Source organism: Mesoplodon bidens, assembly GCF_964165515.1.
Source record: "Mesoplodon bidens genome assembly, chromosome: 17".
Lineage (NCBI taxonomy): Eukaryota > Metazoa > Chordata > Mammalia > Artiodactyla > Ziphiidae > Mesoplodon > Mesoplodon bidens.
Window position 1 is genome coordinate 76,919,301 of NC_138174.1, and position 27,749 is coordinate 76,947,049.

The window sequence follows — 27,749 nt, forward strand, 5'->3', positions numbered from 1 at the left end:
GGCGCGCCGGGCCGGCAGCAGAGGCGCGAGTGTCCACCCCCGGTGACGTGTCCACCTGCGGTGACGGTGCTGCTTCCCTACACGTTCATCTCTCACTCAAGCGTTTCATCTTCAGATAAACTGTCAGCATCCACCACTCACTGCGCTGGATATCCTTCCAGGTCTTTTCTTTTCTTTTTATAAATTTATTTATTTTTGGCTGTGTCGGGTCTTCATTGTGGTGCGCGGGCTTCTCATTGCGGTGGCTTCTCTTGTTGCAGAGCACGGGCTCTAGGCGCACAAGCTTCAGTACTTGCGGCACGTGGGCTCAGTAGCTGTGGCTCATGGGCTCTAGAGCGCAGGCTCAGTAGTTGTGGCTCACAGGCTCTAGAGCGCAGGCTCAGTAGTTGTGGCGCATGGGCTTCACTGCTCCGCGGCATGTGGTGCCAGAGTCCAGCTCCAGCGAGTCCAGGGATACCCGAGGGATGGACAGCGTCGCCGAAGGAAATAATTCTATGACACTTCTTAAAGTATCAGCACTGAATGTTTCTCTCTCTCACATCTTTATTGTTTACAATCACAGGTTTATATATTATAGTTGATTACATTACCAGGTACGTGACCAAACAATCCTAGCACAATCAAACCTCAAAATGTTCTATAAAGATTTTTTTTAAAAATATCCCCTAGTTTCTAGATGTCCTATTAAAATATTTCCCCAAGTTCCCATTAATCACAGGTTATTTCTTAGTAACCAAGCCAAGCAGTTATATGATTATTTTAATTGTAAAAGTTGGAGCTACTTGTTCCTATTTCTCTTCTTGCATGGGCAACCTTTTACAATGGTTCCACGAAAATATTTACAATATACCCTGCATGCTCTTTCTCGTTGTTTCCTTCAACTGAGACAGTGTTTTCTCCCTGTCCTAGCAACCAATTCTGCTCTAGTCATTTGCGTTTTTATAATTAATCTTCCTTTATAATAGAACCATAAATTTCCTGTCATCAGGAACTCCGGTCCATGGCCGTAACTCCATACTAGAGGGTGTTTTCCATAAAAAGATCCCCTTAGTTCCAGGCTCTTAATTCTTTACCTATTTCCCCGGGGCTTTAGTGGGTACTTCCCATTCTGTGGTAGTTTCAGGAGGGGGAGTCCTAGAGGAATTTTTCTTTCACGTGGAGCAACATCCCCCCAAAATTGCCCCTATATGTAAATTTATTATCATAAAACATAACAACAGAGCTGTAGTCCACCTTCCTGGCATGGCGCTGCCTTGCAGTTTCGCCTTCCGTTGCTTCATGACTTTGTCATGGTGCAATGGCTCCAGGATGGCTTCCGACAATGTGGGATCTTCCCGGACCAGGGCTCGAACCCGTGTCCCCTGCACTGGCAGGTGGATCTTAACCATTGCGCCACCAGGGAAGTCCCCAGATCTTTTCTAAGTGTGCGAACTTTACCGTAACACGCGGCCTCATGCTCTGCACACCTGCTCCCCCACTGACAGCAAGCAGCTGAGCCTCCTCCAAGCCCCTGGTGGCTGCCTGCCCTCCCTGAATTGTCCAGAGGCATTTCACGGAGACCCTCGTGTTTATCTTTGAGCAGGTCTCCTTCACAATCACCAACTTCGCTGAAGTGAACCTTGCATGAGGCTGTTTCCAAACACAACAGCTCTCATGGATTTGGAGGCTACAGTCCCCAACCCTGAGGACTGGGTGTCTCTTCCAGCCGAGGCCCCAGCAGATGACCCCTGCCTGGGGACCAGCAGGGATGTTCCAAAAAATGCAGGTTCCCAGGTCCTGCCCAGCTCAGTGGGATAGGGGTGAGGCCCCTTGACCTACCTTCTTGTCGAGTCCCTCAGGTGATGGGCACAGAGGCCTCCTGTTGGGAAGAATGAGGAGCCAGGGACCGGGGAGGGGAGCGTCTGGCCCCACCGGAACCCGGCCAGGCGGGCAAGGCCACCCCGCGGGCGCCCACCTCCTCAGGACTCGCCTGTCCCGGCCTGGGACGCCGTGCTTGAAGTGCCACACGTGCTCTGGCAGACAGTCCAGCCTGTCGAGTAACCAGGGCTCCGCAAGCCTGGCCACGTGCTCACCATCTGAGCCTTTACAGAAACACTTTGCTGCCCCATCAGGTGGTAGTTTCTAGGGTTCTCGCTGGGCACACGTCGAGAGCTCTGGCCTTGGGCCAGACCTCCTGGGGTGGCTCTGGCTCTGGCCCCCTCAGAGGCACCACCAACCCTCTCCGCCCCTCGTTTTGTCTACAAGACGGGGACCGCTGCCATGCTTGTTGTGAGGATGAAACCGGTGCAGGCAAAATGAGGCACGGGGAGGACAGGCCACCCGGCCAAGGCCAGGAACGCTGACCTGCAAACGTCCAGGTGCCCCCAGCTCACAGCTCAGGCTGCAGACACTCGAGGAATTCTGCAGCCAAAGTGCCCAAGGTCTCTGGAGGCCCTGAGCCCAGTGGGCCTCCTGTTTCTTCCTGGAAATGAAAACTGGCTGGACTCCTCTTCCTGGGAACAAAAGGGGATGTGGGGTTCAAGGGGCCAAGCCAGGAGCCCACTCAGACCCACAGGGGTTCAGCAGGTCGTGGGTGGGCTACCGGCTCTGCCCTGCTTTCCCCGGCCTCACTGCTGCGGTGGGCGCAGTGCCGGGCCACGCCGCAGTGCATCACCCGCGTGGACCATCTCCACTCGCCAGGCGCGGGGAATCCAGTCTCGCCCCACACGCCCAGCAGTGCAGAGACAGGGTAGCACAGAGACCAGGCGAGCCGGGACCAGGCTCTGCACATCACACTGACCACCCTGCGAAAGACCAGCCCTGGCCTGGGCGCCTAGCAGGAGCGTTCTGGGACATCACCGATTCATTCAGTCCACTCGTGTTTACTGAGCACCTACTGTGTGCCAGACACCCCTCTCCGTGCTGGACAGAGCAGCAAACAAGCCAAGCGACCAGGATGTCATACGTGGGAAGCGTCAGGTGTGCTCGGTGCGTGGAACACAGCACAATCCCCTCATCTCCCAGCACAAGCACTCACCCCACCGGCAGTTCCCAGGCCTCTTCCTCCAGAGCCTGGACTCTGCTGCAGAGCCCCGGTCAGCTGAGAAGCTCGGGCCATGTCCCACACCTGCCACTCTTGGCTGGCAGATCGGCCCAGGGCCCCATGTGGTGCACACCCCTCCCGCCCAGCGTGGGCAGAAAGCCCCGGGTCCTAACCCCGCGTCCACTACACACGGCCATGGACTAACACTCCACCTCTCTAAACCTGTTTTCTGTCCTAGAGAAAAGATGGGCAAATGATACTTGGCTTTTATCGTGGTTGTGAGAACAAAAACAGAGCTAGACATAAACGTCTGAAAACTATACAATGACTTTTTTTTCTCTCTCAGAACAAAGAGCTTCTGTGCCCACAGCGGGCCCCCCGGACACGGTTCCTGACAAGGATAAGGTAGGGCCAGGACCTCCCCACGGCTACACAGGCCAGCGTGACCATGCCCTCAGTGCGGTCGCCTGCTCCTGACCTCCCCCCGCCTCCCCTGCCACCGGGCAGGCCCAGGCTCCAATCAGGAGGCTGTGATAAACAGAAGGACACCCAGCCACCCTCCAGCCAGGGTGAGTGAACCTTGCCCCAGAGGCCTGTCACGGCGGGGACGGAGAGCTGTCCTGGGCCACACCATGGCGGGCCTGCTGTGCCTCATCCTTCTCAGCGCCTCCCTGGCTGGCCTTCTGCTGCCGGGGGGAAGTGGTAAGTGCCCCTCACCCCGCAGACTGCAGGGGTGGCCCTGGGGAGGAGGAGAGAGGGTGAGGGGTCAGGGTGATGCCCCTGAACTTCCACAGTGTGGAGAGTGGGTGCCCATCCCCTGTGGGAGGCTGGCACGAGAGCCTGGCTTGGTGGTTTCAGCCAAGCGTATCTTAGGGCCAGGTGTGCCTCCCTGTGGGTGGAGGGTCAGACAGCAGATCACAGATCACAAAGACAGACAGAAACACGGGCAGAGAAGGAGGGAGACAGACAGAGACAGAGAGGGAGGGAGATGGAGGAAGGGGAGGGGGGCAGTGGCAGGCAGAGACAGAGAGGCCCCCTTCCTCTGCCAGAGCAAAGTGCAGGTACAGAGGCTAGGGGGTCACAGGCAGAGAGGAGCTTCCACGGCAGGGAGGAGGATGAGAGCCAGTGCCACCACCCTCAGGCTGGCTCCGCCAGGGGGCTCGAGGCTTTCTGGGACTCCAGACCTGTCCAAGAGAAGAAGCCAGAAAGGACAGAGCAGAGTGGAGGCAGCCCCGGGGGCCTGTCTGCATGTTTGCACTCTGGGTGACGTGGAAGTTCAGGAGCCCAGGTGCGTGGGAGAAGGAAAGGGTGAAAAGTGAGAAAGAGAAACAAACCGAACAGGAGGGCGGGGCACCAGGCAGGGGAAGGAGGGAGGGGAGGAATGGGTGTGTGGCTTGTATTTCAAAGCAAGCGCTCCCTGGTGGAGCAGATGTTTGGGGTAATGGAGGATGGGCCCCCACAGAACAAATGTGGGCCTGGCCTTGACGGGAGAACACAGGTGTCACTGAAAGAAATGGGGAATTTGGAAGGGAAAGTAATTTGAGGTAGGATGGAGTGAACACTCGGAGTTCTATACACTCTTTAAAACAGCTCTAAGGAGTAGGTATCTAATTCCCACTTGCCAATATTCAGTAGTAGGTGACCAAGACGCATTTGCCACTCAAGGCAGTTTGATTCTGCAGTCCTGTTTTTTAGTTTCGGACATGGGGAGTCTGGAGTTCTGATGTGAGGGCAGACATGCATCCTGTGGGAAAGCTGAAAACACAGAGCTCACGATGGAAGCTGGGACTAGAAATACCAACTTGGAGAGTCATCTTCCTTATGGTGAGACTCTCAATTCCCCAGCAGAAAAGAGGCAGAGAGCAGGGCAGAGCGCCAAGAAAAGGACCTGAGGGCCTCCCACAGCACAGTGAAAAGGGGAAGGGGAGCGGCGGAGACCGGGAAGACCCAGGCAGCTCGGTAGGGACTACTGAGGGGAGAGGGGAGAGATCCCTGATGGGGGAGATCTCTGAGCCAGGACACTTTAACTGGCAGGTCAGTTTAGTGGGCTTTTTTTTTAATGAAACAGGACAGAAGTAGAAAATTTTCTAACAAGTACTATTTTGTAGAAAATAAGAGTAGGCACTATTTCTTGAAACTTCTGTTTTACTCTTGTGTACGTGTGTCCTGGGACTTGAAACAAATCATACTTTTAATTGTAGATCGTGCAAAACCGTGTCACCTCCCCACCTAACACAGGGCTGAGACCTTGAAGGGTGGGGAGGGGGGGTGGAGGGGAACAGCTGATCCACAGAACGGAGTGGAGGGCCGGGGCAGGCAAGAGGGACCGAAGGGCGAGTTCCAGAAGGAGGGGTCGGGTCTCAGCGCAGGGCCGGGTGTGCGCGTGCAGGACGGGGCAGCTCAGTGGTGGGCGCGCGGGCCCAGGGCAGGCGTCTGACCCGTCACTCGCGGGGGCGAGGGTGGCCCGGGGACGGGACCCTCATGCGGGCGAGCACGTGACAGCTGCGTTCTCCACCACAGTGTTCCTGCCCCGGGACCAGGCCCACAGGGTCCTGCAGAGAGTCCGCAGGGCCAACTCGTTTTTGGAGGAGTTGAAGAAGGGAAACCTGGAAAGGGAGTGCCTAGAGGAGGCCTGCTCGTATGAGGAGGCCCGCGAGGTCTTCGAGGACACGGAGAAGACGGTAAGGGGCGGCGCGGCCAGGACACACTTACAGGGCTGCGGGGGTTTCTGAAGCGCTGTCAGGTCCACGTTAAAGCTCAAAATGTTTGTCTAAGAACGCGCTGTCGGCCTCGGCAGTGCACAAGGACCCCAGGCCCCGGCTCTTCGCCCAGACGCTCAGCCGCCGCCATACTCGCCGACGGGTTCTGGTCCTGAGACCGCAGGGTGGGTCGGTGCGCAAGCGCAGGACGAACGCGGCCTCGAGGCCCCGTTCCGCGCCTGCGCGGTGGCGGCGGCGGCGGCGGCGGCGGCGGCGGCGGCGGCGGCGGCGCGAAAGCATCCGCCCCTCCCCCGGAAGAGGCGGGGCCTCCGATGCTGACACGGAAGTCTCTGAGGTCCGTTAGCCGCCTCGCGTCGTGCTGTCGTGTGACGCCTTGCGTCAGGCCGTGGGGCGGCTTGGCTGCGGTGCAGGGGCTGAGGTGGAGGTGGACGGCCGCGAGCCAAAACTGAGCAACCGCGAGCTGAAGAAGCCTGAAGGCTGAGGAGAAAGTGGCGGAGAAGGAGGCCAAGCAGGAGCCCACCAGAGACAGCCTGGCCGCAGATGGCGGACCTGTCCACACCTCGGACAGCGGGCCCGTCCACACCACGGGCCCGCAGTGGAGCGTCCAGCGGAGTCTGGGCGCTGGGGGACCCGTGCCCACAGGCTCGTGTAGACTCCCTCCTGCTCGCGGCAGACTGGACACCACCGGCTTGGCTCACCTTAAAGGTGGCAAAAGAGCTGTGCCCTTGGAGGATAGGTCCAGTTGCAAGTCCTGGTTGAGTGGAGGAATGTTAAGTCGGAAGAAGAATTGACTCAAGTCTATAGCAGACTGCCTTGTGGAGTCCCGAGAATCCTGGGAAGACCGAAGAGCAGAGCTGAGAGTCCCTCAGCTCCGCAGACTTGCATTACTGTCTTCTTGCTTCCATGGGCACTTCATCCCCCTTTGGCCAAAAGGCAAGGAAAGGCGGTATCATCGGAGATTCTGACTCCAGCCAGGGTGACTTTGTGAGGAAGAAGAGTATCCCGCACGCGAAGATGATCACGTGTAGAAGAAGTTTCTTGGAAGAGTTGGGGTTCCTAGATGAACTTCCCATGCTGAATGCCGCTTCACGGGGAGCTGTGACCAAGCTTTCCATCACCTAGCACAGCAAGTTGGACATGAACTTATGTGTAAGAACTGCTCCAGAAATCCAGCTGTAAAATGCTGGTAGTTGGTGGCACTGACTGCATTTGTGATGTTGGATGCCAGTTCCAGACGGTTTGACTCGAACTCACCACTCGTGAGTTTTACCTGGCCGATGATGATCTCGTGAAATCATGGATATCATATCAGGGACGCTGAACATGTTATGGGCAGTTACAAGACCACCCACCATCCAGGCAGCCCAGCAGGCCAAATCCATGAGATGGACTCCACCCCACCCTTCTGGAGAATCAGCACAATAGAAGGGCTCAAGAAAAACCTGGGAGTGAAGCTGCCGGAAACTAACCTCTTCAGAACGGAAGAGACTGAAAAAATTATTGATCACATCTGTGTCGCAAAAACTGCCGAATGTCCTCCGCCTCAGACCACAGGCAGACTCCTTGCTAAGGTTGTCAGAGTCCCTGAAAGTGGCTTGCAGCAGCGACCCACTCATTGGTGATTGCCCACAGATAACGGCCAGACAGACTGCTCTGGGTCTCACTGAGCAGGTTGAGCTGCTTGTCATAAGGAGGGAAGTGTGCAGTGCTTACACTGGATTAAATAGTCCCGTACAGCAGCCAGAGGCTTTTATTTTATTTTATTTTATTTTTAATTTTATTTTATTTTATTTTTTTAATTAGTTTCTGCTTTATAACAAAGTGAATCAGTCATACATATACATCTGTTCCCACATCCCTTCCCTCATGCATCTCCCTCCCTCCCACCTTCCCCATCCCACCCCTCCAGGCGGTCACAAAGCACCGAGCTGATCTCCCTGTGCTCTGCGGCTGCTTCCCACTATCTATCTACCTTACGTTTGGTAGTGTATATATGTCCATGCCTCTCTTTCGCTTTGTCACAGCTTACCCTTCCCCCTCCCCATATCCTCAAGTCCATTCTCAAGTAGGTCTGTGCCTTTATTCCCATTTTGCCCCTAGGTTCTTCATGACTTTTTTTTTTTTTAATTCCGTATATATGTGTTAGCATACGGTATTTGTCTTTCTCTTTCTGACTTACTTCACTCTGTATGACAGACTCTAGGTCTATCCACCTCATTACAAATAGCTCAGTTTCATTTCTTTTTATGGCTGAGTAATATTCCATTGTATATATGTGCCACATCTTCTTTATCCATTCATCCGATGATGGACACTTAGGTTGTTTCCAGCTCCGGGCTATTGTGAATAGAGATGCAATGAACATTTTGGTACATGTCTCTTTTGGAATTATGGTTTTCTCAGGGTATATGCCTAGTAGTGGGATTGCTGGGTCATATGGTAGTTCTATTTTTAGTTTTTTAAGGAACCTCCATACCGTTCTCCATAGTGGCTGTACCAATTCACATTCCCACCAGCAGTGCAAGAGTGTTCCCTTTTCTCCACACCCTCTCCAGCATTTATTGTTTCTAGATTTCTTGATGATGGCCATTCTGACTGGTGTGAGATGATATCTCATTGTAGTTTTGATTTGCATTTCTCTAATGATTAATGATGTTGAGCATTCTTTCATGTGTTTGTTGGCAGTCTGTATATCTTCTTTGGAGAAATGCCTATTTAAGTCTTCTGCCCATTTTTGGATTGGGTTGTTTGTTTTTTTGCTATTGAGCTGCATGAGCTGTTTATAAATTCTGGAGATTAATCCTTTGTCAGTTGCTTCATTTGCAAATATTTTCTCCCCTTCTGAGGGTTGTCTTTTGGTCTTGTTTATGGTTTCCTTTGCTGTGCAAAAGCTTTGAAGTTTCATTAGGTCCCATTTGTTTATCTTTGTTTTTATTTCCATTTCTCTAGGAGGTGGGTCCAAAAGGATCTTGCTGTGATTTATGTCATAGAGTGTTCTATCTATGTTTTCCTCTAAGAGTTTGATAGTTTCTGGCCTTACATTTAAGTCTTTAATCCATTTTGAGCTTATTTTTGTGTATGGTGTTAGGGAATGATCTAATCTCAAACTTTTACATGTCCCTGTCCAGTTTTCCCAGCACCACTTATTGAAGAGGCTGTCCTTTCTCCACTGTACATTCCTGCCTCCTTTATCAAAGATAAGTTGGCCATATGTGCGTGGGTTTATCTCTGGGCTTTCTATCGTGATCCACTGATCTATCTTTCTGTTTTTATGCCAGTACCACACTGTCTTGATTACTGTAGCTTTGTAGTATAGTCTGAAGTCAGGGAGCCTGATTCCTCCAGCTCCGTTTTTCGTTCTCAAGATTGCTTTGGCTATTCGGGGCCTTTTGTTTTTCCAAACAAATTTTGAAATTTTTTGTTCTAGTTCTGTGAAAAATGCCATTGGTAGTTTGATAGGGATTGCATTGAATCTGTAGATTGCTTTGGGTAGTAGAGTCATTTTCACAATGTTGATTCTTCCAATCCAGGAGCATGGTATATCTCTCCATCTATTTGTATCATCTTTAATTTCTTTCATCAGTGTCTTATAATTTTCTGCATACAGGTCTTTTGTCTCCTTAGGTAGGTTTATTCCTAGATATTTTATTCTTTTTGTTGCAATGGTAAATGGGAGTGTTTTCTTGATTTCATTTTCAGATTTTTCATCATTAGTGTACAGGAATGCCAGAGATTTCTGTACATTAATTTTGTATCCTGCTACTTTACCAAATTCATTGATTAGCTCTAGTAGTTTTTCGGTAGCATCTTTAGGATTCTCTATGTATAGTATCATGTCATCTGCAAACAGTGACAGCTTTACTTCTTCTTTTCCGATTTGGATTCCTTTTATTTCCTTTTCTTCTCTGATTGCTGTGGCTAAAACTTCCAAAACTATGTTGAATAAGAGTGGTGAGAGTGGGCAGCCTTGTCTTGTTCCTGATCTTAGTGGAAATGGTTTCAGTTTTTCACCATTGAGGACAATGTTGGCTGTGGGTTTGTCATATATGGCCTTTATTATGTTGAGGAAAGTTCCCTCTATGCCTACTTTCTGCAGGGTTTTTATCATAAATGGATGTTGAATTTTGTCGAAAGCTTTCTCTGCATCTATTGAGATGATCATATGGTTTTTCTCCTTCAACTTGTTAATATGGTGTATTACATTGATTGATTTGCGTATATTGAAGAATCCTTGCATTCCTGGAATAAACCCCACTTGATCATGGTGTATGATCCTTTTAATGTGCTGTTGGATTCTGTTTGCTAGTATTTTGTTGAGGATTTTTGCATCTATGTTCATCAGTGATATTGGCCTGTAGTTTTCTTTCTTTGTGACATCCTTGCCTGGTTTTGGTATCAAGGTGATGGTGGCCTCGTAGAATGAGTTTGGGAGTGTTCCTTCCTCTGATATTGTTTGGAAGAGTTTGAGAAGGATGGGAGTTAGCTCTTCTCTAAATGTTTGATAGAATTCGCCTGTGAAGCCATCTGGTCCTGGGCTTTTGTTTGATGGAAGATTTTTAATCACAGTTTCAATTTCAGTGCTTGTGATTGGTCTATTCATATTTTCTATTTCTTCCTGAGTCAGTCTTGGCAGGTTGTGCATTTCTAAGAATTTGTCCATCTCTTCCAGGTTGTCCATTTTATGGGCATAGAGTTGCTTGTAGTAATCTCTCATGATCTTTTGTATTTCTGCAGTGTCAGTTGTTACTTCTCCTTTTTCATTTCTAATTCTGTTGATTTGAGTCTTCTCCCTTCTTTTCTTGATGAGTCTGGCTAATGGTTTATCAATTTTGTTTATCTTCTCAAAGAACCAGCTTTTAGTTTTATTGATCTTTGCTATCATTTCCTTCATTTCTTTTTCATTTATTTCTGATCTGATTTTTATGATTTCTTTCCTTCTGCTAACTTTGGGATGTTTTTGTTCTTCTTTCTCTAATTGCTTTAGGTGCAAGGTTAGGTTGTTTATTCGAGATGTTTCCTGTTTCTTAAGGTGGGATTGTATTGCTATAAACTTCCCTCTTAGAACTGCTTTTGCTGCATCCCATAGGTTTTGGGTCGTCGTGTCTCCACTGTCATTTGTTTCTAGGTATTTTTTAATTTCCTCTTTGATTTCTTCAGTTATCACTTCGTTATTAAGTAGTGTATTGTTTAGCAATTCTCATATCAGACAAAATAGACTTTAAAATAAAGACTACTAGAAGAGACAAAGAAGGACACTACATAATGATCAAGGGATCGATCCAAGAAGAAGATATAACAATTGTAAATATTTATGCACCAAACATAGGAGCACCTCAATACATAAGGCAAATACTAACAGCCATAAAAGGGGAAATCGACAGTAACACAATCATAGTAGGGGACTTTAACACCCCACTTTCACCAATGGACAGATCTTCCAAAATGAAAATAAATAAGGAAACACAAGCTTTAAATGATACATTAAACAAGATGGACTTAATTGATATTTATAGGACATTCCATCCAAAAACAACAGAATACACATTTTTATCAAGTGCTCATGGAACATTCTCCAGGATAGATCATATCTTGGGTCACAAATCAAGCCTTGGTAAATTTAAGAAAATTGAAATTGTATCAAGTATCTTTTCTGACCACAATGCTATGAGACTAGATATCAATTACAGGAAAAGAGCTGTAAAAAATACAAACACAGAGGCTTTTAAACAACAGGCCAGAGCCACCAACGAGGACGATGTTCATAGATGAGAACTTCTATACCGCCTGGAATCCAGGCTGCCCCCCCCACCTGGCTGTGGCATGGACATGGGCTGCATCACCGTGTTTCTCACAGTCTATGGTAACATCAAGGAAGTACTTCTGTTTCCTGCCATGAAACCTGAAGGTAAGGAGAATGTGGCAACCACTGATACACTGAAAAGCACAATAATTGGCACTTCTGTCTAGAAAATAATAATTGGTAAGTTGTATGACTCAGACATCTTTGCATTCCTGCAAAAGGTCAAGGTCTGCAAGGGAATTCTTGTGTTGCTATCCATTTGACTACCATAGTTCATTTCAGCCACCAGAAGAGAGAAGAGGAATTAAGAATTCATTTTTACTCCTTGTTACCAAGTGAACGATTTATCTCTTTTAAAAAGTTATTCATAATTTCAGGAACTGTTTTTATTTTTAAATGTTCCTTTAGTTCACATACACTTAACAGTTTTTTTAAATAATAAAAATAATTGTAGTGCCAAGTTCATGTTCTGCCTTTTTCCTCAGCATCATTTCCCAAACACTCTTCCTTACTTCCTTAGAACTACCATACTTATAATTTTAAAGAGCTAAGTTGTTTGTTTGTTTGTTTGTTTTGGCCATGCTGCACAGCTTGTGGATCTTAGTTCCCCGAACAGGGATTGAACCCACGCACTCAGCAGTGAAAGTTCAGAGTCCTAACCACCGGACCGCCAGGGAATTCTCTAAATAATACATGTGTCAAAGAAGAAGTCTCGGGCTTCCCTGGTGGCACAGTGGTTGGGAGTCTGCCTGCCAATGCAGGGGACACGGGTTCGTGCCCCGATCTGGGAAGATCCCACATGCCGCGGAGCAGCTGGGCCCGTGAGCCATAGCCGCTGAGCCTGCGCGTCGGAGCCTGTGCTCCGCAACAGGAGAGGCCACAACAGTGAGAGGCCCACATACCGCAAAAAAAAAAAAAAAAGAAGAAGTCTCAAGGGAAGCTAGAAAATACTTTCAGGATTTCCCTGGTGGTCCAGTGGTAAAGAATCCACCTTCCAGTGCAGGGGACATGGGTTTGATCCCTGGTTGGGGAACTAAGGTCCCACATGCTATGGGCCAGCTAAGCCCACGCGCCACAACTACTGAGCCCACGCACCTCAACTAGAGAGCCCACGTGCTGTAAACTACAGAGCCCACATGCTCTGGAGCCTGTGCGCCACAACTAGAGAGAGAAAAGCCACACGACACAACTGGAAAGAAGCCTGCGCACCGCAACAAAAGGTCCCGCGTGCTGTGACAAGGATCCTGTGTGCCACAAGTAAGACCCGACACAGCCAAAAATAAAAAAATATATATATAAATAAAATTTTTGAAATAAGAAAAGAAAATACTCTCAGCTGAACAAAAATGAATATATAACATACAAAATCTGTGGGATGCAGCTAAACATTGCTTATCGGGAAATTTATAGCATGAAATGTTTTTGTAGGAAAAGAAGTTCTCAAATTGATAATCTAAGCTTCCACCTTAAGACACACACACACAAAAAAAAGGCAAAATAAACCCAAAAGAGGAGAATCAATAAACTTGAAGACGTGAAATAATAGAGAAAAATCAGTAAAACTGATAAGATTTAACAAGATTGACAAAAAAGAGCACATGAATTGTATCAGGAATGAAAGAAGAGATATTACTACAGACCCTGCATACGTTAAAAGGATAATAAGAGAATACTATGAACAACTCCATGCACAAATTTGGATGGAATTTTACAATTTGGATGAAATGGACCAATTCCTCAAAACCATGAATTACCAAAACACATAGTACGATAGAGATATCTGCAAATTCAACTTCTTAGTTAAAAACCTTCTGTAAAGGAAATGTCCAGGTCCAGACTGTGTCACTGGTGAGTTTTACCAAATATTTAAAGAAGAAATAACACCAATTCTGTGTAATCTCTTCTAGAAACGAAAAGGGAACACTTGTAAGTTTTTTTTCTATCAGCATTACCCTGATGCCAAAAACCCACAAAAACAGAAGAAAGAGAAAAAGAGGGAAGGAGGGAGGGAGGAAGGTAGAAAGAAAGAAAACTATATAACAACATTTCTCATGAACCTCTTATAAAAATTCTCAACAAATTATTAGCAAATTGAATAAAGCACTATATGTTAAAAAAAAAGAAAAAGAAGAATACACAATGACCAAGTGGGTTTATCTGGGGCACACAAGGCTGGCTCAGTATTTGAAAATCAGTAGTGTAATCCACCAGTTTAAAGAAGAAAAATCCACATAATCATATCAACTGATAGAGAAAAAGCACCTGACAAGATTCAACATCCATTCATGATAAAAACCTCTCAGTGATTTCCCTGGTGGTCCAGTGAGTAAGACTCTGTGCTCCCAATGCAGGGGGCAGGGGTTTGATCTCTGGTAGGGTTATGAGATCCTGCACGCATGCGGCAACTAAAAGATCCCGCATGGCGCAACGAAGACCCAGAGCAGCCAAAAATAAATAAATATTTTTAAATAAGTAAATAAAACAATTATTTAAAAAAAACCTTCAGCAAACTACAGTTAAAAGGAAACTTCTTCAACATGATAAGGATTATTAACAAGGAACCTACAACTGATATCGTGGTGAAAACTGAATGCTTTCCCTCTAATACTGGGAAAAAGGCAAGGATGTCCATTTCTAATACTCCCAATTCAGCATTGTACTGGAAACCCTAGCCATAAGGAAGGTTTAACAATAAGCCAAGATAAAGAAATAAAACTCCCTATTTGCAAGTAACATGATTATCTACATAGAAAATCCCATGGAATCTGGAAAAAATACTCCTAAAATGTATGTGTCTAGCGAGGTCACAGAATACAAGGTCAGCACACAAATATTAATTGTATTTCTGTGTAGTGGTAATGTGCAGTTAGAAACAAACAAAAAAATTAATGCCACTTACTGTTGCTCTAAAGAAAAATATCTATGTGTAAATCTAATAAGACATGTACACAACCTGTATGCTGAAATCTGCAAAATGCTAACGAAAGGAAGAGGACCTAAATAAATAGACATAGGATGTTCATGGTTTGAAAGACTTAGCATATTAAAATATTGACTCTTCCCAATTTGATATATAGATTTAATGCAGTCCCAAACTTCCATCAGATAAAGACAAGTTGATTCAATATTTGTAATGTGGAAAAACAAAGGAATTAGAATAGCTAAAACAATTTTGAGAAAGAAGATAAAATTGGAGGAATCACACTACCTCATTTAAAGACTTACTGTAAATCTACATTAATCATAGAGATAAGGGACTTCCTTGGTGGCGCAGTGGTTAAGAATCCGCCTGCCAGTGCAGGGGACACAGGTTCAGTCCCTGGTCCCAGAAGATCCCACATGCCACAGAGCAACTAAGCCTGTGCACCAGAACTACTGAGCCCGAGTGCTGCAACTAGCCTGCGTGCCTAGAGCCCATGCTCCGCAACAAGAGAAGCCACTGCAGTGAGAAGCCCATGCACCGCAACGAAGAGTAGCCCCTGCTCGCCACAACTAGAGAAAGCCCGCACACAGCAACGAAGACCCAATGCAGCCACAAATAAATAAATAAATAAATAAAATCGTAGCGATATTGATGTGTGGTATTGGTAAAGGGATAAACACATAGATCAAAAGAACAGAATAGAAAGTCCATAAATAGACCCACGCAAATATGGCCAGTTGACTTTTTTTAAAAATATTTATTTATTTATTTAGGCTGTGCCGGGTCTTATTGCAGCACGCGGGATCTTCGTTGCCGCATGCGGGATCTTTAGTTGCGGTACGCATGCGGGATCTTTAGTTGTGGCATGAATGCGGGATCTAGTTCCCCTACCAGAGATCGAACCTGAGCCCCCTGCATTGGGAGTACAGAGTCTTACCCACTGGACCACCGGGGAAGTCCTTGGCCAATTGATTTTGACAAAGATGCATAAGCATTTCAATAGAAAAAGAATTCTCTTTTTCAATAAATGGTATTGGAATAATTCTACATCTATATGCAAAAAAGGTCAGCTTTGACCTAAATCTCACAACTATACAAATATTATCTCAAAATGGACCATATAGCTCTAAAGATAAAACAGGAAACTTTTAGGAGAAAATTTTCATGACACAAAGTTAAGTTAGGCAAAAATTCTTAGACGTGACGCCAAAAGCATAATCCATAAAAAGTATATAGATAAATTAGACTTATTCTAAATTTAAAACTTTTGCTCTGTGAAAAACATTAAGAGAATGAAAATACAAGCTATTGACTAAGAAAATATTTTCAAATCGCGTATCTGCCAAAAGTTTTGTGGTCAGAATATATAAAGAACTCACAAGTCAACAGAAGAAAATAAACAACCCAATTAAATACAGTGAGCAAAAGATTTGAACAGACATTTCACCAAAGAGGATACATGGATGGCAAATAAGCATACGAGAAGATATTCAATATTATTAGCCATTACAGAAATGCAGATTAAAACCACGATGAGGGACTTCCCTGGTGGTCCAGTGGTTAAGACTCCATGCTTCCACTGCAGGGGGCATGAGTTCGATCCCTGGCCAGGGAACTGAGGTCCCACGTGCCGCAAGGTGCGCCCACCCCCCCGCAAAAAAAAAAAAAAAAAAAACAATGAGATGCCACTACACACCTAGAACACAAAACACCTAGAATACAAAACAAGTGCTGGTGAGGATGTGGAGCAACCACAACTCATACACTGCTTGTGGGCATAAAAAATCGTACAGCCAGTCTGAAAACCAGTTTGACAGTTTCTTATAAAGTTACCGTATAACTCAGCAATCCCATTCTTGGGTATTTACTGTAGAGAATTGAAAACTTTTTTCACAGAAAACCTGTACATAAATGTTTATAGAAACTCTATTCATAATTGCCGAAAACTAGAAATAGTACAAATGTCCTTTGTTGGGTGAATGGATAAACCGTGGTACGCCACACAGTGGAACACTGCTCATCAGTAAAAGAGAACAAACTATCGACATGCACAGTAACTTGAATGAATTTCAGTTTCAGAGGCACTATGCTGAATGAAGGAAGCTAGTTTCACAAGGTTATATCACGTGTGAGTCCATTTACAGGACATTCTCAAGAAGTCATGACTATAGTGACGCAGAGCAGACTCGTGCTGGGCATTCGGAGCGGGGGTGGCCAGTGGCTGGCAAGGTTGGGGGAGATGGAGCTGTTCTGCCTCTCGGTTGTGGTGGTGACTGTACAAATCTATACATGTGTTGGCTTTTATAGAATTGTACACCAAAAAAAGTCAGTTTTACTGTGTGATAAATTTTTAAATAAAAAATTTAAAAGACGGTGTAGTCATTTCTTAGGCCTTCTATAACAAAGCACCACAAATTGGGTGTCTTAAAACAACAGAAATTTACTCTCTCACAGTTCTGGAGACCACAAGTCGAAATCGAAGTGTCACCAGGCTTGGTTCCTTCTGGAAGGTCTGAGGAAGGATCTGTTCCATCCTCTCCTCCAGCTTCTGGGGGCGACCAGCAGCCTTTGCTGTTCCTTGGCCAGTAGATACATCACTCCACTCTCTGCCAGCACCTTCACACAGCCTTCTCTCTGTGTGGCCTGTGTGATATTTTATGTCTCTTATAAGGACACTCTCATTGATTGGGGGTCCACCCTAATCCAGTACGAGCTGTTCTCGATCCATAACTTAATTACATCTGCAAAGACCCTCTTTCCATTAAGGTCAAATTCTGAGGTTGCACCTAAGTTGGGGCTGGGGAGTAGGGGAGACACTAATTAACCTACTATAGATAGAAAAAAATTGTTTTAAGACTACGAACATTTCTTTTCACTGTTACATAGGCTCTTGATGCCCTATTTTAAGCTAATTACCAATTATCTTTTTTTTCAAGTAACATAATGATTATTCTCCAAGCATCTGATCCTGTTTTGAATCTTTGACCCAGGTATCTTAATGTAAAACCACTTATTGATTGGCTTGGGGGTAGCAAATAGAGCAAACCATTTTTGGTACAATCCGTTTCTTGGTAATTAATTTGAAAATAAATTTTCAATATTTAACAAAGTTGTGCAATTAAGATGATTGAGCGTGGCATCTGGGAAACATTTTGTAATATTAAATGATTCATATTAATCTTAAATTGATATACATGTAGGTCTAGATGTAATATGTGTGAAGTATAACACTGATTCTTCATATAAAAGCTTGGATATAGGTATTGATTTAAGAGATAATAAAAAATTATATGATAATGTTGTATATGATGAAATTAAAATATTTTGTCTTAGAATTACAATTATTTGTCATGAATTTATTACAGTATTTGAATGTGATACATAAAGCTTACGGTTTGCTTCTGAATATAAGCAATTACTTTAGAGATTTTACTTCAGTTGCTGTTGTCTCAGCACAGTTTCTCCAAACTGAGATTAGTGAAAAACAAACAAATAAAACCTATATAGAAACTTTTGTGGTTCACGAAAAGTAATCTAATTTCGAATTACTTAACAGTTGAAGCAAATAATGTGAAAATCTTGATTGTGATCATATCGTTAGTGATTTTGCTAGGATGAAAGTTAGAAAAGTACATTTAATATTACAAAATGTTTCCCAGATGTCATGTTCAACTGTGTGAGCAGGCAAGAAAATGGACGCTAGGCTGTATTGGGATATGATCATTTATTACACAAACATGTGTTGTGTTAAAAAAAAAAAAAGATGAATGAAGCCACAGCTTTACAAATGCAGGAGATCTGAAAAAATTTCCCTTTTAGATTGAATAGTTCTAGGGCATTTTGTTCCAGAAAATGATCTCTGTTTGGGAAATAGCCTATTCACTTGAGTTACTAGATTGTGGCTGTTATTGGTGTAAAATGTCTTTTCCATAACACATTAAAATTTTTTTTTCCCTTTTAGAATGAATTCTGGAATATATACAAAGGTGAGATGTTTTCTATTTCAGTCTTGAGTGAGAGGGGGTTCATCAGGGTATTTAAATCAGGAGAGATTGTATTCAAATTTTGAAGATGTTTCCTGAATTTCCTTTCTGCTCCTGTTTAAATTTTACTTATCTAAGACTTTTCCCCTCTGAGTGTTTCCATAATAGTTATCGTAAAATAGTTTTTTATAGTAGCTTTATACTAATTTGAGTTTTGTTACTTATATACATTTAAATTGGTTCATTCCCATTTGAGGATACCAAATTCCATGATAATTTTTTTAAACCCAAGTATATTAGGTAGAAACAAAAAATAAGAGTCTGAAACACTGGGTCCTCTCATAAGGTAACCACCTTGATTTAATGCTTATAGCGTCTGAAATGGTATTTATCATAACTAATGTTTTCATTCTGGTAACAGTATCCAGGTTTCTCAAAATGACAATTGGACCTATCTCTAAATTATATTGTACAAATGCCCCAAGAAATGTGAAGTCCCATGTTAGTGCTGTACAGGAGCTTTTCATTCTCCTTTTACACCCAAACCATTGGAAATAGGAACCCTCTTATCAATGCCCAGCCCAGAAACAAGTGTCCAGCAATCACTTATCCTCCCTCCTTCCAGCTGACCCCATGTGGTCACCAGCACAGGGCTCCTCTCCGTGACGGAAAAACGTTGTCAGTGATTGTAAAAACACTGTCAGAGGTCTCACCAAAAATTGGAAAGCTCAGTCAGCAATCCAGCTAGATAGAGGCATCACGTGCACGTAGCCACAAAGCTGGGGGGGGCGGGGGGAGGGCAGTGGTAACGAAGTCCAGACAGGACAACTTGTTTACAGGAAAACAGGAAGAATCCCAGGTTCATTCAAGTTAGCTGAGAACTGGGCACCAGAATCAACACAGCAAAATCGTTTCCACGATGAGGGGAATTGCCTGCAAGCTGTGGTTTCCAAATGTTTTCTTTGCAGATGGTGACCAGTGTGAAAGCCATCCTTGCCTGAATCAGGGCAAATGTAAAGACGGCCTCGGGGAATACACATGCACCTGTTTGGAAGGATTTGAAGGCAAAAACTGTGAATTACGTGAGTTCCCCTTCTTGGTGTACCTTCAGGTCAGAGTCCCCTGCGGAGGCCAGGTGGGAAAGCCCCCTGCGGAGGCCAGGTGAGAATGCGGGAAGAAGCTAGAGGCCCAGGGAAACCCTCTCCGGTCACGTGGGGTTCAGCCTGTGCTCCGTGAGGCTGTGCCGCTGCAGGCAGCGGAACATGAGTCAGACTCCCCAGTGTGGAGGACGGGATACCGGGCACTCCTCTGCCCTCTGAGGAGCTGCTGTGGAACGAACGTTCCCGAAGGGTGGGGCCCCTTCACGTAGAAACGAGAACCGACGTTTCTTTCCTCGGAGGAGGATGTTTCTCCTGCTTCTCAGGATCCTGGAAATTCGTGCAAATGTCAGTGCTGAATGCTCGGGATTGTCCAATTATAAAAATTTGGTACAATTAATTCTGCATGGAAAAATCACTGAGTTTTCCTAATACAGTGATTAATTTTTAATAAAAATTAGGTTAGTATTAGGCCAGTTTTCCCTGAGGGGAGAGATTCAAGCTTCTTTTTTAATTTCTTAATCTGTAATCTTTAGAGCATGCTCTTCGACTGGATACTTCTGAGTTTTCCCCAGTGGGAGTATCAGTCTTGCACCCTTCCATCCACCGTCCAGAGCAGCTTCCCCAAATACCGTTCTGTTGACGCTGGGGCTGTCAGGAATGTTTTCTAAAATTTCTTTAATGTTTGCCCCGTAACTATTCTTTCATCAAAACCCAGTGGTGAAATGTAAAGTCAGCTGCCAGGGCGGCATGACTGATGAGTCTGGGGTCTGATGTCCAGTGCACGCTGGCGGGGGTGACGCTGGCACAGTCCGGCGGTGAGGTCCCCTGTGCCCGGTGCCTCGCGGGACCTGGACAGCTCTCCTGGGGGCTGGGTGGCCTCCACCCCTTTACAAGTGTCGCGACAGGCCGTGGGGTTTAAATAACGTGCCCAAATCACACAGCTAGAGACCGACAGCCAACTGGGAGCCGGCCTGAGTCCGGGACGTGGCTACCACCCCTCCTTCCTGCCGCACGGGAGCCAGACCCCCGTCTGGGGATGGACCCCAGGTGCTTTATGCCACGGGGGACCGAGGCCTCAGAGTGGACGCCGTGGGCTGCTCTCCGCTCGGCCCAAGCTCCCATCTCTCTGGCCAGCGCCGCCACGCCCTTCTTAGGGCTGAACTTGAGACCCTACAGCCTCCAGGCCTTCCCTGGGCTTGTGCGGGCTCCCTGGCCCCCGGGGCCCCACGTGGGCGGGGGAGGGGCCTGCCCGGGGCCCCAGCCGTTTGCTCCGGCTGGTGGGCACCGTGGCACCGGCAGGTGACGGCACGTCCCGGGCCGCGCCCTCAGCTTCCCGGCTTTTCCGCAGCCACGCGTGAGCTCTGCAGCCTGGACAACGGGGGCTGCGACCAGTTCTGCAGGGAGGAGCGGAGCGCGGTGCTGTGCTCCTGCGCCAGCGGGTATGACCTGGGCGACGACGGCAAGTCCTGCGTCTCCGCAGGTAGGAGGGGCGCAGGCTGGGCTCCCGGTGGGGCTCGTGGTTTGGAGACAGACCCACTGTTTCTGTGAACCGCCTGAGAAACGGGCCAGTGATGTCAGCTCTCCTGGGGGCACGTGGAGCGTGAGGGTAATGCGTGGAGGTCCCTTTGCCCAGTGCCCGGCTCGCAGCGAGTCCCAAATGGCCACTTTGCAGCTGCCACGATGGCGTCCCCGTCCCTCTCGGAAGGGCAGGGGCTTGGGAGGCTGGAGTTACAAGGGCCGGAGCCGTGGGCCGGCCAAGGAGCCGGGGAGGGAGTGCAGCGGCCGGAAGGGGAACCCAGGGCCCTCCAGCACCGTTTTGGGTTGTGTGGGTCCCGATGTTAACAGAAGTTTTTTTCCGGGATAAAAGCCAGATGCCATGCATCTGGCCCAGAAGCCCACGGAGGGCTGAGGGAGGGCCTGGGTCCTGGGGGTCCTGGGGGTCCTGGGGGTGGGAGAGGCCCCGTCTCACACCCCGTGGGGAGTCCTGCCTGACCGGGACTCCTCTGCTGCGGGGCGGGGGCTGGCCACGCCCTTCTCAACTCGGGCTCCTTCTTAGGGTGACCCCAGCTCCTCCTCCAGCAGGCCCCAGCTGGCCCACAGCCTTGGCATTACCTGGGGTGATGAGGAATGCAGAGTCCCGGGCCCACTGCAGAGGTGGGCATATTCCAGGGCAGTGGCAATTGTGTAAAATTAAATCTCTCAACACGTAGAGGACAGTGAGATTTACATTTCTATTGGTAATGAGATTTTAAACTTAAGCTGGTCCCCCCCCAATTTTTTTTTTTTTTTTGCGGTACGCGGGCCTCTCACTGTTGTGGCCTCTCCCGTTGCGGAGCACAGGCTCTGGACGTGCAGGCTCAGTGGCCATGGCTCACGGGCCCAGCCGCTCTGCGGCATGTGGGATCTTCCCGGACCGGGGCACGAACCCATGTCCCCTGCATCGGCAGGCGGACTCTCAACCACTGTGCCACCAGGGAAGCCCCCCAAAAATATTTTAATTGAGGTCATTCCTTGACATGCTTGCAAAATTTTTTAAATTCCAGGAATAATTACAGATCAATTTAAAATAAAGTTTGATGTTTGAAAATAAAATCAGGTAAACTACTTCCTGGTGCAGAAAGTTCTGTTCTAAGTCATGGACGAGCTGATGCAGAATTTCAAGGGGGCAGTGATCACAGACGTTAAGGCAGAGGCGGCTGGCGTGGGAAGAGCTCTCCTCCACGAGCGAGCGAGCGAGCACACTCCCAGTGCACCCGCGCGCCACCAGGAACACACACGGGGGACGGCCTCAGACCCGCGGCCCCCAGCCCCCCCGCCTCTGTCCTGCTTCGCCCCCACTCTGCCTCGGTTGCCTCGTTGGTAAGGATACGAAAGGACGCTTTTTGGTCTTTCCTGGCCCCCGCCTTGCTTGGCGCTTGTAAGGGTCGCTGTCATCCTTCAGCTGTTCCTTACAAAGCTCCGCATGCTGCTGTCCTGCCCAGAACACTTCTTTGTCTTCAGCGTTTCATTAGGAAATGTTTCCAACACACAGCAGGGCTAAGAGAACTTTGGGGGTTGAGCGCCCCAGCCCCCCTTTTTGCCATCCTAGTCTCCACATACCAGTCGTGTCCCCACAGCCCCACGGTCCTCCGTCCAGCCACAGCCACCTGACTTCTGCAGGCGTCCCAGTAGGCGCAGAGCCCCTTCCACGCCCCTGCACGCTGGCCGGCCGGAGGTCAGGGCTCCCACCTGCAGCCCAGCCCTAGCAGGACACAGGGCGCCCCGCTCCCCAGAGGCCCCTCTCGGCCCCCTTCCCCGGGGCCTGCTTCTCCGGCTCCTCCTCGGAGTGGCCTGCGTGGGCCCTGCAGGGAGGCGTCCGTGAGGCTGAGGCCCAACTGCCCTTCTTCCAGAGCCCTTCCCCTGCGGGAAGCTCACCCGGGGACGCAGCAGGCGGTCGGCCGCCCACGGCAGCGGGGAGGCCCCCGAAGCAGGTGTGCCGGAGCAGTACGACCACGGAGACCTGGGCCCCACCGAGAGCTCCCTCCACCTGCTGGGCCTCAACGGGACGGAGCCCAGCCCCAAGGAGGATGACAGCCACCTGGTCCGAATAGTGGGCGGGAGGGACTGCGAAGACGGGGAGTGCCCCTGGCAGGTAACGGCGCGCAGCTCAGCGGCCGGTGAGCTGCGGGGGGGCCGTCCCGCCGGGCGCCCGGCCCACGCGGGCCCGCAGCAGACTTGAGTGGGCAGCGGTGGAAGGAGCCGAGGTCGAAGAGGCCGGGCCTCTGCCCTCCCTGCCCAGCCGCCCCTCCCGCCCAGGCAGAGAAGGGGCTCCAGCTCGGGGGCAGGGCGGGGTCCGCGGGCGGAGGGCGGCTCCCCTGAGGCCTCTGCTTGCTCTTTGGTTCCACGGGAGGCGGAAAGAGTTGCTCTCCTTGTTTCATTTCTGATTTGGTAGATTTTTTTTACCCAAACACCCAAGTCCTAATGAGGCAGACGGCACCTTAGCAAAAAGTATATCCATTTGTTTTCAAAGGTAAAAACTCACTCTTTGGTTATTGATTTGGACTAAAGTTGCCAGACTTAGCAAATGAAAACACAGGTTTCCCCTTAAATTTGAATTTCAGATAAACAATAAATAACTTTCAATGTGAGTATGTCCCAAGTATCACATGGGACACACACTGAAAATAATTTGCCATTTATTTGAGTCAGATTTAACTGGGGGCCTCTATTCTATCCAGAACCCTCACTTGGACTTTAAGTTTTTAGTGTCCAAAGCCAAAATGCCTTCTCCTACAAGTAATATTCCCAGAGCTGCCGACAACCCTTAGGAATGACGTCAGCTGGCCCCCACCGGCTACAAGGCAGGTGTGCGTTTACCTGAATTATCACGAGCCCGAGCAAGGACACGCCAAAACCTAGTCACCATCCACGGAGAGTGTGTCGCAGGTCAGGGCTGCCTGGGTGTTGTGCGTGTGGGTCTGAAAGCGCCAGGGCCTCTTCTCTCACGTGTGGCATCACGACCTAGGAAGGGAGGTGAGCCCCCCGCCAAATCCCCACAATTCAAGTTGCTGCGTGAGAGGGCCAGGAACGTGGTACCCGTGGAGCATGTGAACTCCCACTGGGAAAGGAGGGCGGCTCCCTGCAGGGCGGGGGCGGACACGCTGCTCTGAGAGGGGCTCGCGTGGGGTTCTCCAGGGAGCGGACAGGAGGAGCCTCACGGGAGGGTCCCCAGACTTGGCCAGTTGCCTTATGTCCATCTCCAGGAAGGATGGTCAGTGTCCCAAGTCTTAGGAAGACTGACCCTCCTCACTTGTCACACAAGTGGGGTTTTGAGTTGATAAATTATGCAAAAACAGAAACAAAACATCACGACTTCATGCTAGTCATGAACATCCTCCAAAGTTCTTTTAGAACTTGACATTGTTAAGAGTTTCATTAACCTGCACCCTCTCAACCCATGGCTGTTGCTTAGAGAAGGGCGAGTCCCCAGAGAAGGGAAGCAGAAAACGCTCTCTCCACACTTGCCGGCCCAGTTCTTTGGGGAAAAGGAAAACAGGGGAAGGGTCTGTGATCTCACTCGCCCAGTCAGCACCCCATCCCGGTGGAGTGTTCCCCGCCCCACGTCCTGTCAGGAGCAGCCACGTGGATCCCAGGAACCGGCCTTGAATGGTAGTACCCGCAGCCACGGGAGGGGGTCCGGACGGTGGAAGCGTCCCCAGGCCCAGCGTAGCAAGTGTCTCGTCCAGAGCCTGGCGTCTGCCTGGTCTGGGGCCTAATTCACACCAGAGACAACAGACAGCAGTTCTTCTGCACATAGAGCTGCAGAGGGGCCTTCCGGAGCCGGGAAATGCAGACGGGTAGGGCCTGGCCGGGCGAGTCTGGAGTCTGGGTGGGGAGAACCCCCTCAGTCGTAGCGCTGGGCCCTTGGCAGGGCTGTGGGGTCCACGGCGGGCCCGCTCCGAGAACGGGCGGCGCTGGGCAGCACGGCCCCTGGGGGTGGGCACGGGGGTGCGCTGGCCTGGTCCTCGTTCCAGCCCGAAGACCCCACGAGTCCTCCCGGGGGGCAGGCCCGCTGTGGTGGGGAGACGGGGAGGAGGCTTGGGCTAAAGGTCCCAAAGTCAGGCTCCAGCTGGCACCTCCGGCCCTCCCGTCGCAGGCTCTGCTCGTCAACGAGGAGAACGAGGGCTTCTGCGGGGGCACCATCCTGAGCGAGTTCTGCGTCCTCACCGCGGCCCACTGTCTCCTGCAGGCCAAGCGGTTCACGGTGAGGGTAGGTGAGTGCCGCGCACACCCTGCGGGGCTCCCCGGTTTCAGAGGCACTAGGGCTGATAGGCTGCCCGGAAGCGCTGGTTCAAATACTGAGGTCCCGAGGGGGAGAGGGCGGCCGGGGGACGAGGGGCGCCCCTGCCCCCTGCACGCAGGGTCCGCGGTGCCCTCTCCTCCGGGAAGCCCCCCAGAGCCCCCAGCCGTCTGAGGAGCCGGCACCGCTGCCCCACATTTGTATCTGGGGGACTATTTCCTAATGTTCCCCTCTCACCACACCCTAGAGCTGCTCCATGACAATCCAGTGCAAGCCACGTGCCCGAGCCATGGCTGTTATGTCTAGCTTCCTAGTTACCTTACGTCTTCTAGTATACGTTTTAAAAGTCCACAGGTGATACTCATTTCGGTAACACACCTCATTCCCCAGTATAGCCCAAATAGTGTCAGTTCGACCTGTCATCGGCTTGTAAAGGACTCCGGAGGTATTTTGAGTTATTTTTTCATTCTGAGATTTGGTGCTCCTGACACATGTGGGTTCTGATCAACGCCCACTTGGCCCCGTGGCTGGGGGTAGGTCCGGCAGGTCAGACCCGGTGCCCAGCCCCACCCACGGGTAGACCAGGGGAGGGTGGCCGCTGCCCTCGGCGGGGAAGCAGAAGGCTGTCACACTGGCCTCGCTCTAGTCGCCTGTATTTCACATTTCCTAGTGACCACGTGCCAATCTCTAAGCAGAAAAAAGTGGAACTGCTTTAAAGCGTCAGTGACGTGCAGGGCCTGGCGGCCCCCAGCTGACAGCCACGTCCCCGTCCGCAGGCGACCGGAACACGGAGACGGAGGAGGGCAACGAGATGGCACATGAGGTGGAGGTGACCGTGAAGCACAGCCGGTTCGTCAAGGAGACTTATGACTTTGACATCGCAGTGCTGCGGCTCAAGACGCCCATCAAGTTCCGCAGGAACGTGGCGCCCGCCTGCCTGCCGGAGAAGGACTGGGCTGAGGCCACGCTGCTGACCCAGAAGACGGGCGTCGTCAGCGGCTTCGGGCGCACGCACGAGCGGGGCCGCCTGTCGTCCACGCTCAAGATTCTGGAGGTGCCCTACGTGGACAGGAACACCTGCAAGCTGTCCAGCAGCTTCACCATCACCGCCAACATGTTCTGTGCCGGCTACGATGCGCAGCCCGAGGACGCCTGCCAGGGCGATAGCGGCGGCCCCCACGTCACCCGCTTCAGGGACACCTACTTCATCACTGGCATCGTCAGCTGGGGTGAAGGGTGCGCGCGGAAGGGGAAGTACGGCGTCTACACCAAGGTCACCAATTTCCTCAAGTGGATTGACAAGTCCATGAAAGCCGGGCTGGGGGCAGGGGCCAGGGGGGAGCCGCACCCCCAGTGAAGCCCCCCACTCCCCCTCGCAGTCCCTGCCTCTCCTTCCTCTCAGCACTGGGGCTCTGAGCCGGCTTCCCTCCCTGCCGTGATTAGAGCTGGGTCGATTCCTTATCCTGCTTCTGTTCTTGCTCCACCGAAGTGGGAAATGAAGGTCCATTTGGAACCCGGGACCCTGCCTTCCCGTCGCCAGCTGGGAGGTTTCAGGATTCGGGAAGTGCTACCCACATAGGATGGGCCAGGGCTCCCAGACCAAGTCTTAAAACTGAGGGGCCTTTTCTGTTCCCAGCGCGTTTCTCTGTCCTGGAGGCCGCCAGCTGCCCCCCTGGCTGCTCACAGCAGTGCTGAGTAAGCCAGCGGGGTTCTGGGAGCACAGGGGCACCAGGGCCAGCCCCCCTCCCTGGGGTCAGGGGGGGCTTCCCCACGCATGCCCTCCTGGCCCCCAGTCACCTCCCAGGAGAGGCAGGCTCCCTGGGAAGGCAGGGCCCAGAGGGCTCATCGGCAGGGACATTTTAATGTTGACCTAAAGACCGACTCTCTACGTGGCTTCACGGCCGCGTCCCCGGGGGCCCCGCCGCATGGGCTCCGGAGCCACGGGCACGCCCCCAGGTGTGACTGTCACCAGGCCAGGGCTCTGGAGTCTGCCTCTAGGCCACAGCCCAGAGCACGAACCCAGCTCTGGCTAGCCCCTGCCACCCCCCTGCTACCCTGCTCACGAGGTGTGTGCTGGGGGGCTGCAGGAGGGCCGCCCCTCCTCCAGTGGTCACAGCCCAGGTCGAGCCCTCCCGCCCGCACCAGGTCCAGGCCCTCAAACCAAACGGCCAGGAAAACCAGACATGCTTCTAGAAAAAGCAGTCACCTCAGACAGGACGTGCCGTGTTTCCCAGTACCGTTTGCATTTTGCGTAACTCGGCTAAGCAAACTTTCAAAGTTCCAGTACAAGAGCCCCCAAGGTCACTGGCTGGGCAGTTGCGTAAATAGGAGATCTGCACGTTTGCAAAAATCAATGCGAACGGGCTTCCCAGAAACGGTCAAGCCAGAGGGTCCGTTTCTGCGCATCCCGCCTTGACCTCCT

General features: G+C 49.8%; 1 protein-coding gene across 2 annotated transcripts; it reads left to right on the plus strand.

The window, feature by feature from the left end:
* The first annotated feature begins 2,758 nt into the window (after positions 1-2,758).
* Positions 2,759-27,724, plus strand: F10 (coagulation factor X). 2 transcript variants are annotated; one of them, XM_081214922.1, is made up of 8 exons: positions 2,759-3,724; positions 5,543-5,703; positions 18,427-18,451; positions 19,417-19,530; positions 20,897-21,028; positions 22,938-23,179; positions 25,184-25,301; positions 26,104-27,724. In XM_081214922.1, exons 1-8 carry the CDS (start codon positions 3,655-3,657, stop codon positions 26,682-26,684), a joined length of 1,443 nt encoding a protein of 480 aa, XP_081071048.1. In that variant the 5' UTR covers positions 2,759-3,654; the 3' UTR covers positions 26,685-27,724. The 2 variants fall into 2 exon arrangements, with proteins under 2 accessions (XP_081071048.1, XP_081071049.1); XM_081214923.1 differs by lacking the exon at positions 2,759-3,724 and adding an exon at positions 4,723-4,846.
* The last annotated feature ends 25 nt before the right edge of the window (positions 27,725-27,749 follow it).

What these genes read in the sequence shown, in the direction of transcription:
- F10 (XM_081214922.1), top strand. Translation starts at nt 3,655, where the DNA reads ATGGCGGGCCTGCTGTGCCTCATCCTTCTCAGCGCCTCCCTGGCTGGC. An exon ending in AGGCAAAAACTGTGAATTAC is followed by an intron (nt 19,531 to 20,896) that starts GTGAGTTCCCCT and finishes GCTTTTCCGCAG; the next exon opens with CCACGCGTGAGCTCTGCAGC. An exon ending in CAAGTCCTGCGTCTCCGCAG is followed by an intron (nt 21,029 to 22,937) that starts GTAGGAGGGGCG and finishes CCCTTCTTCCAG; the next exon opens with AGCCCTTCCCCTGCGGGAAG.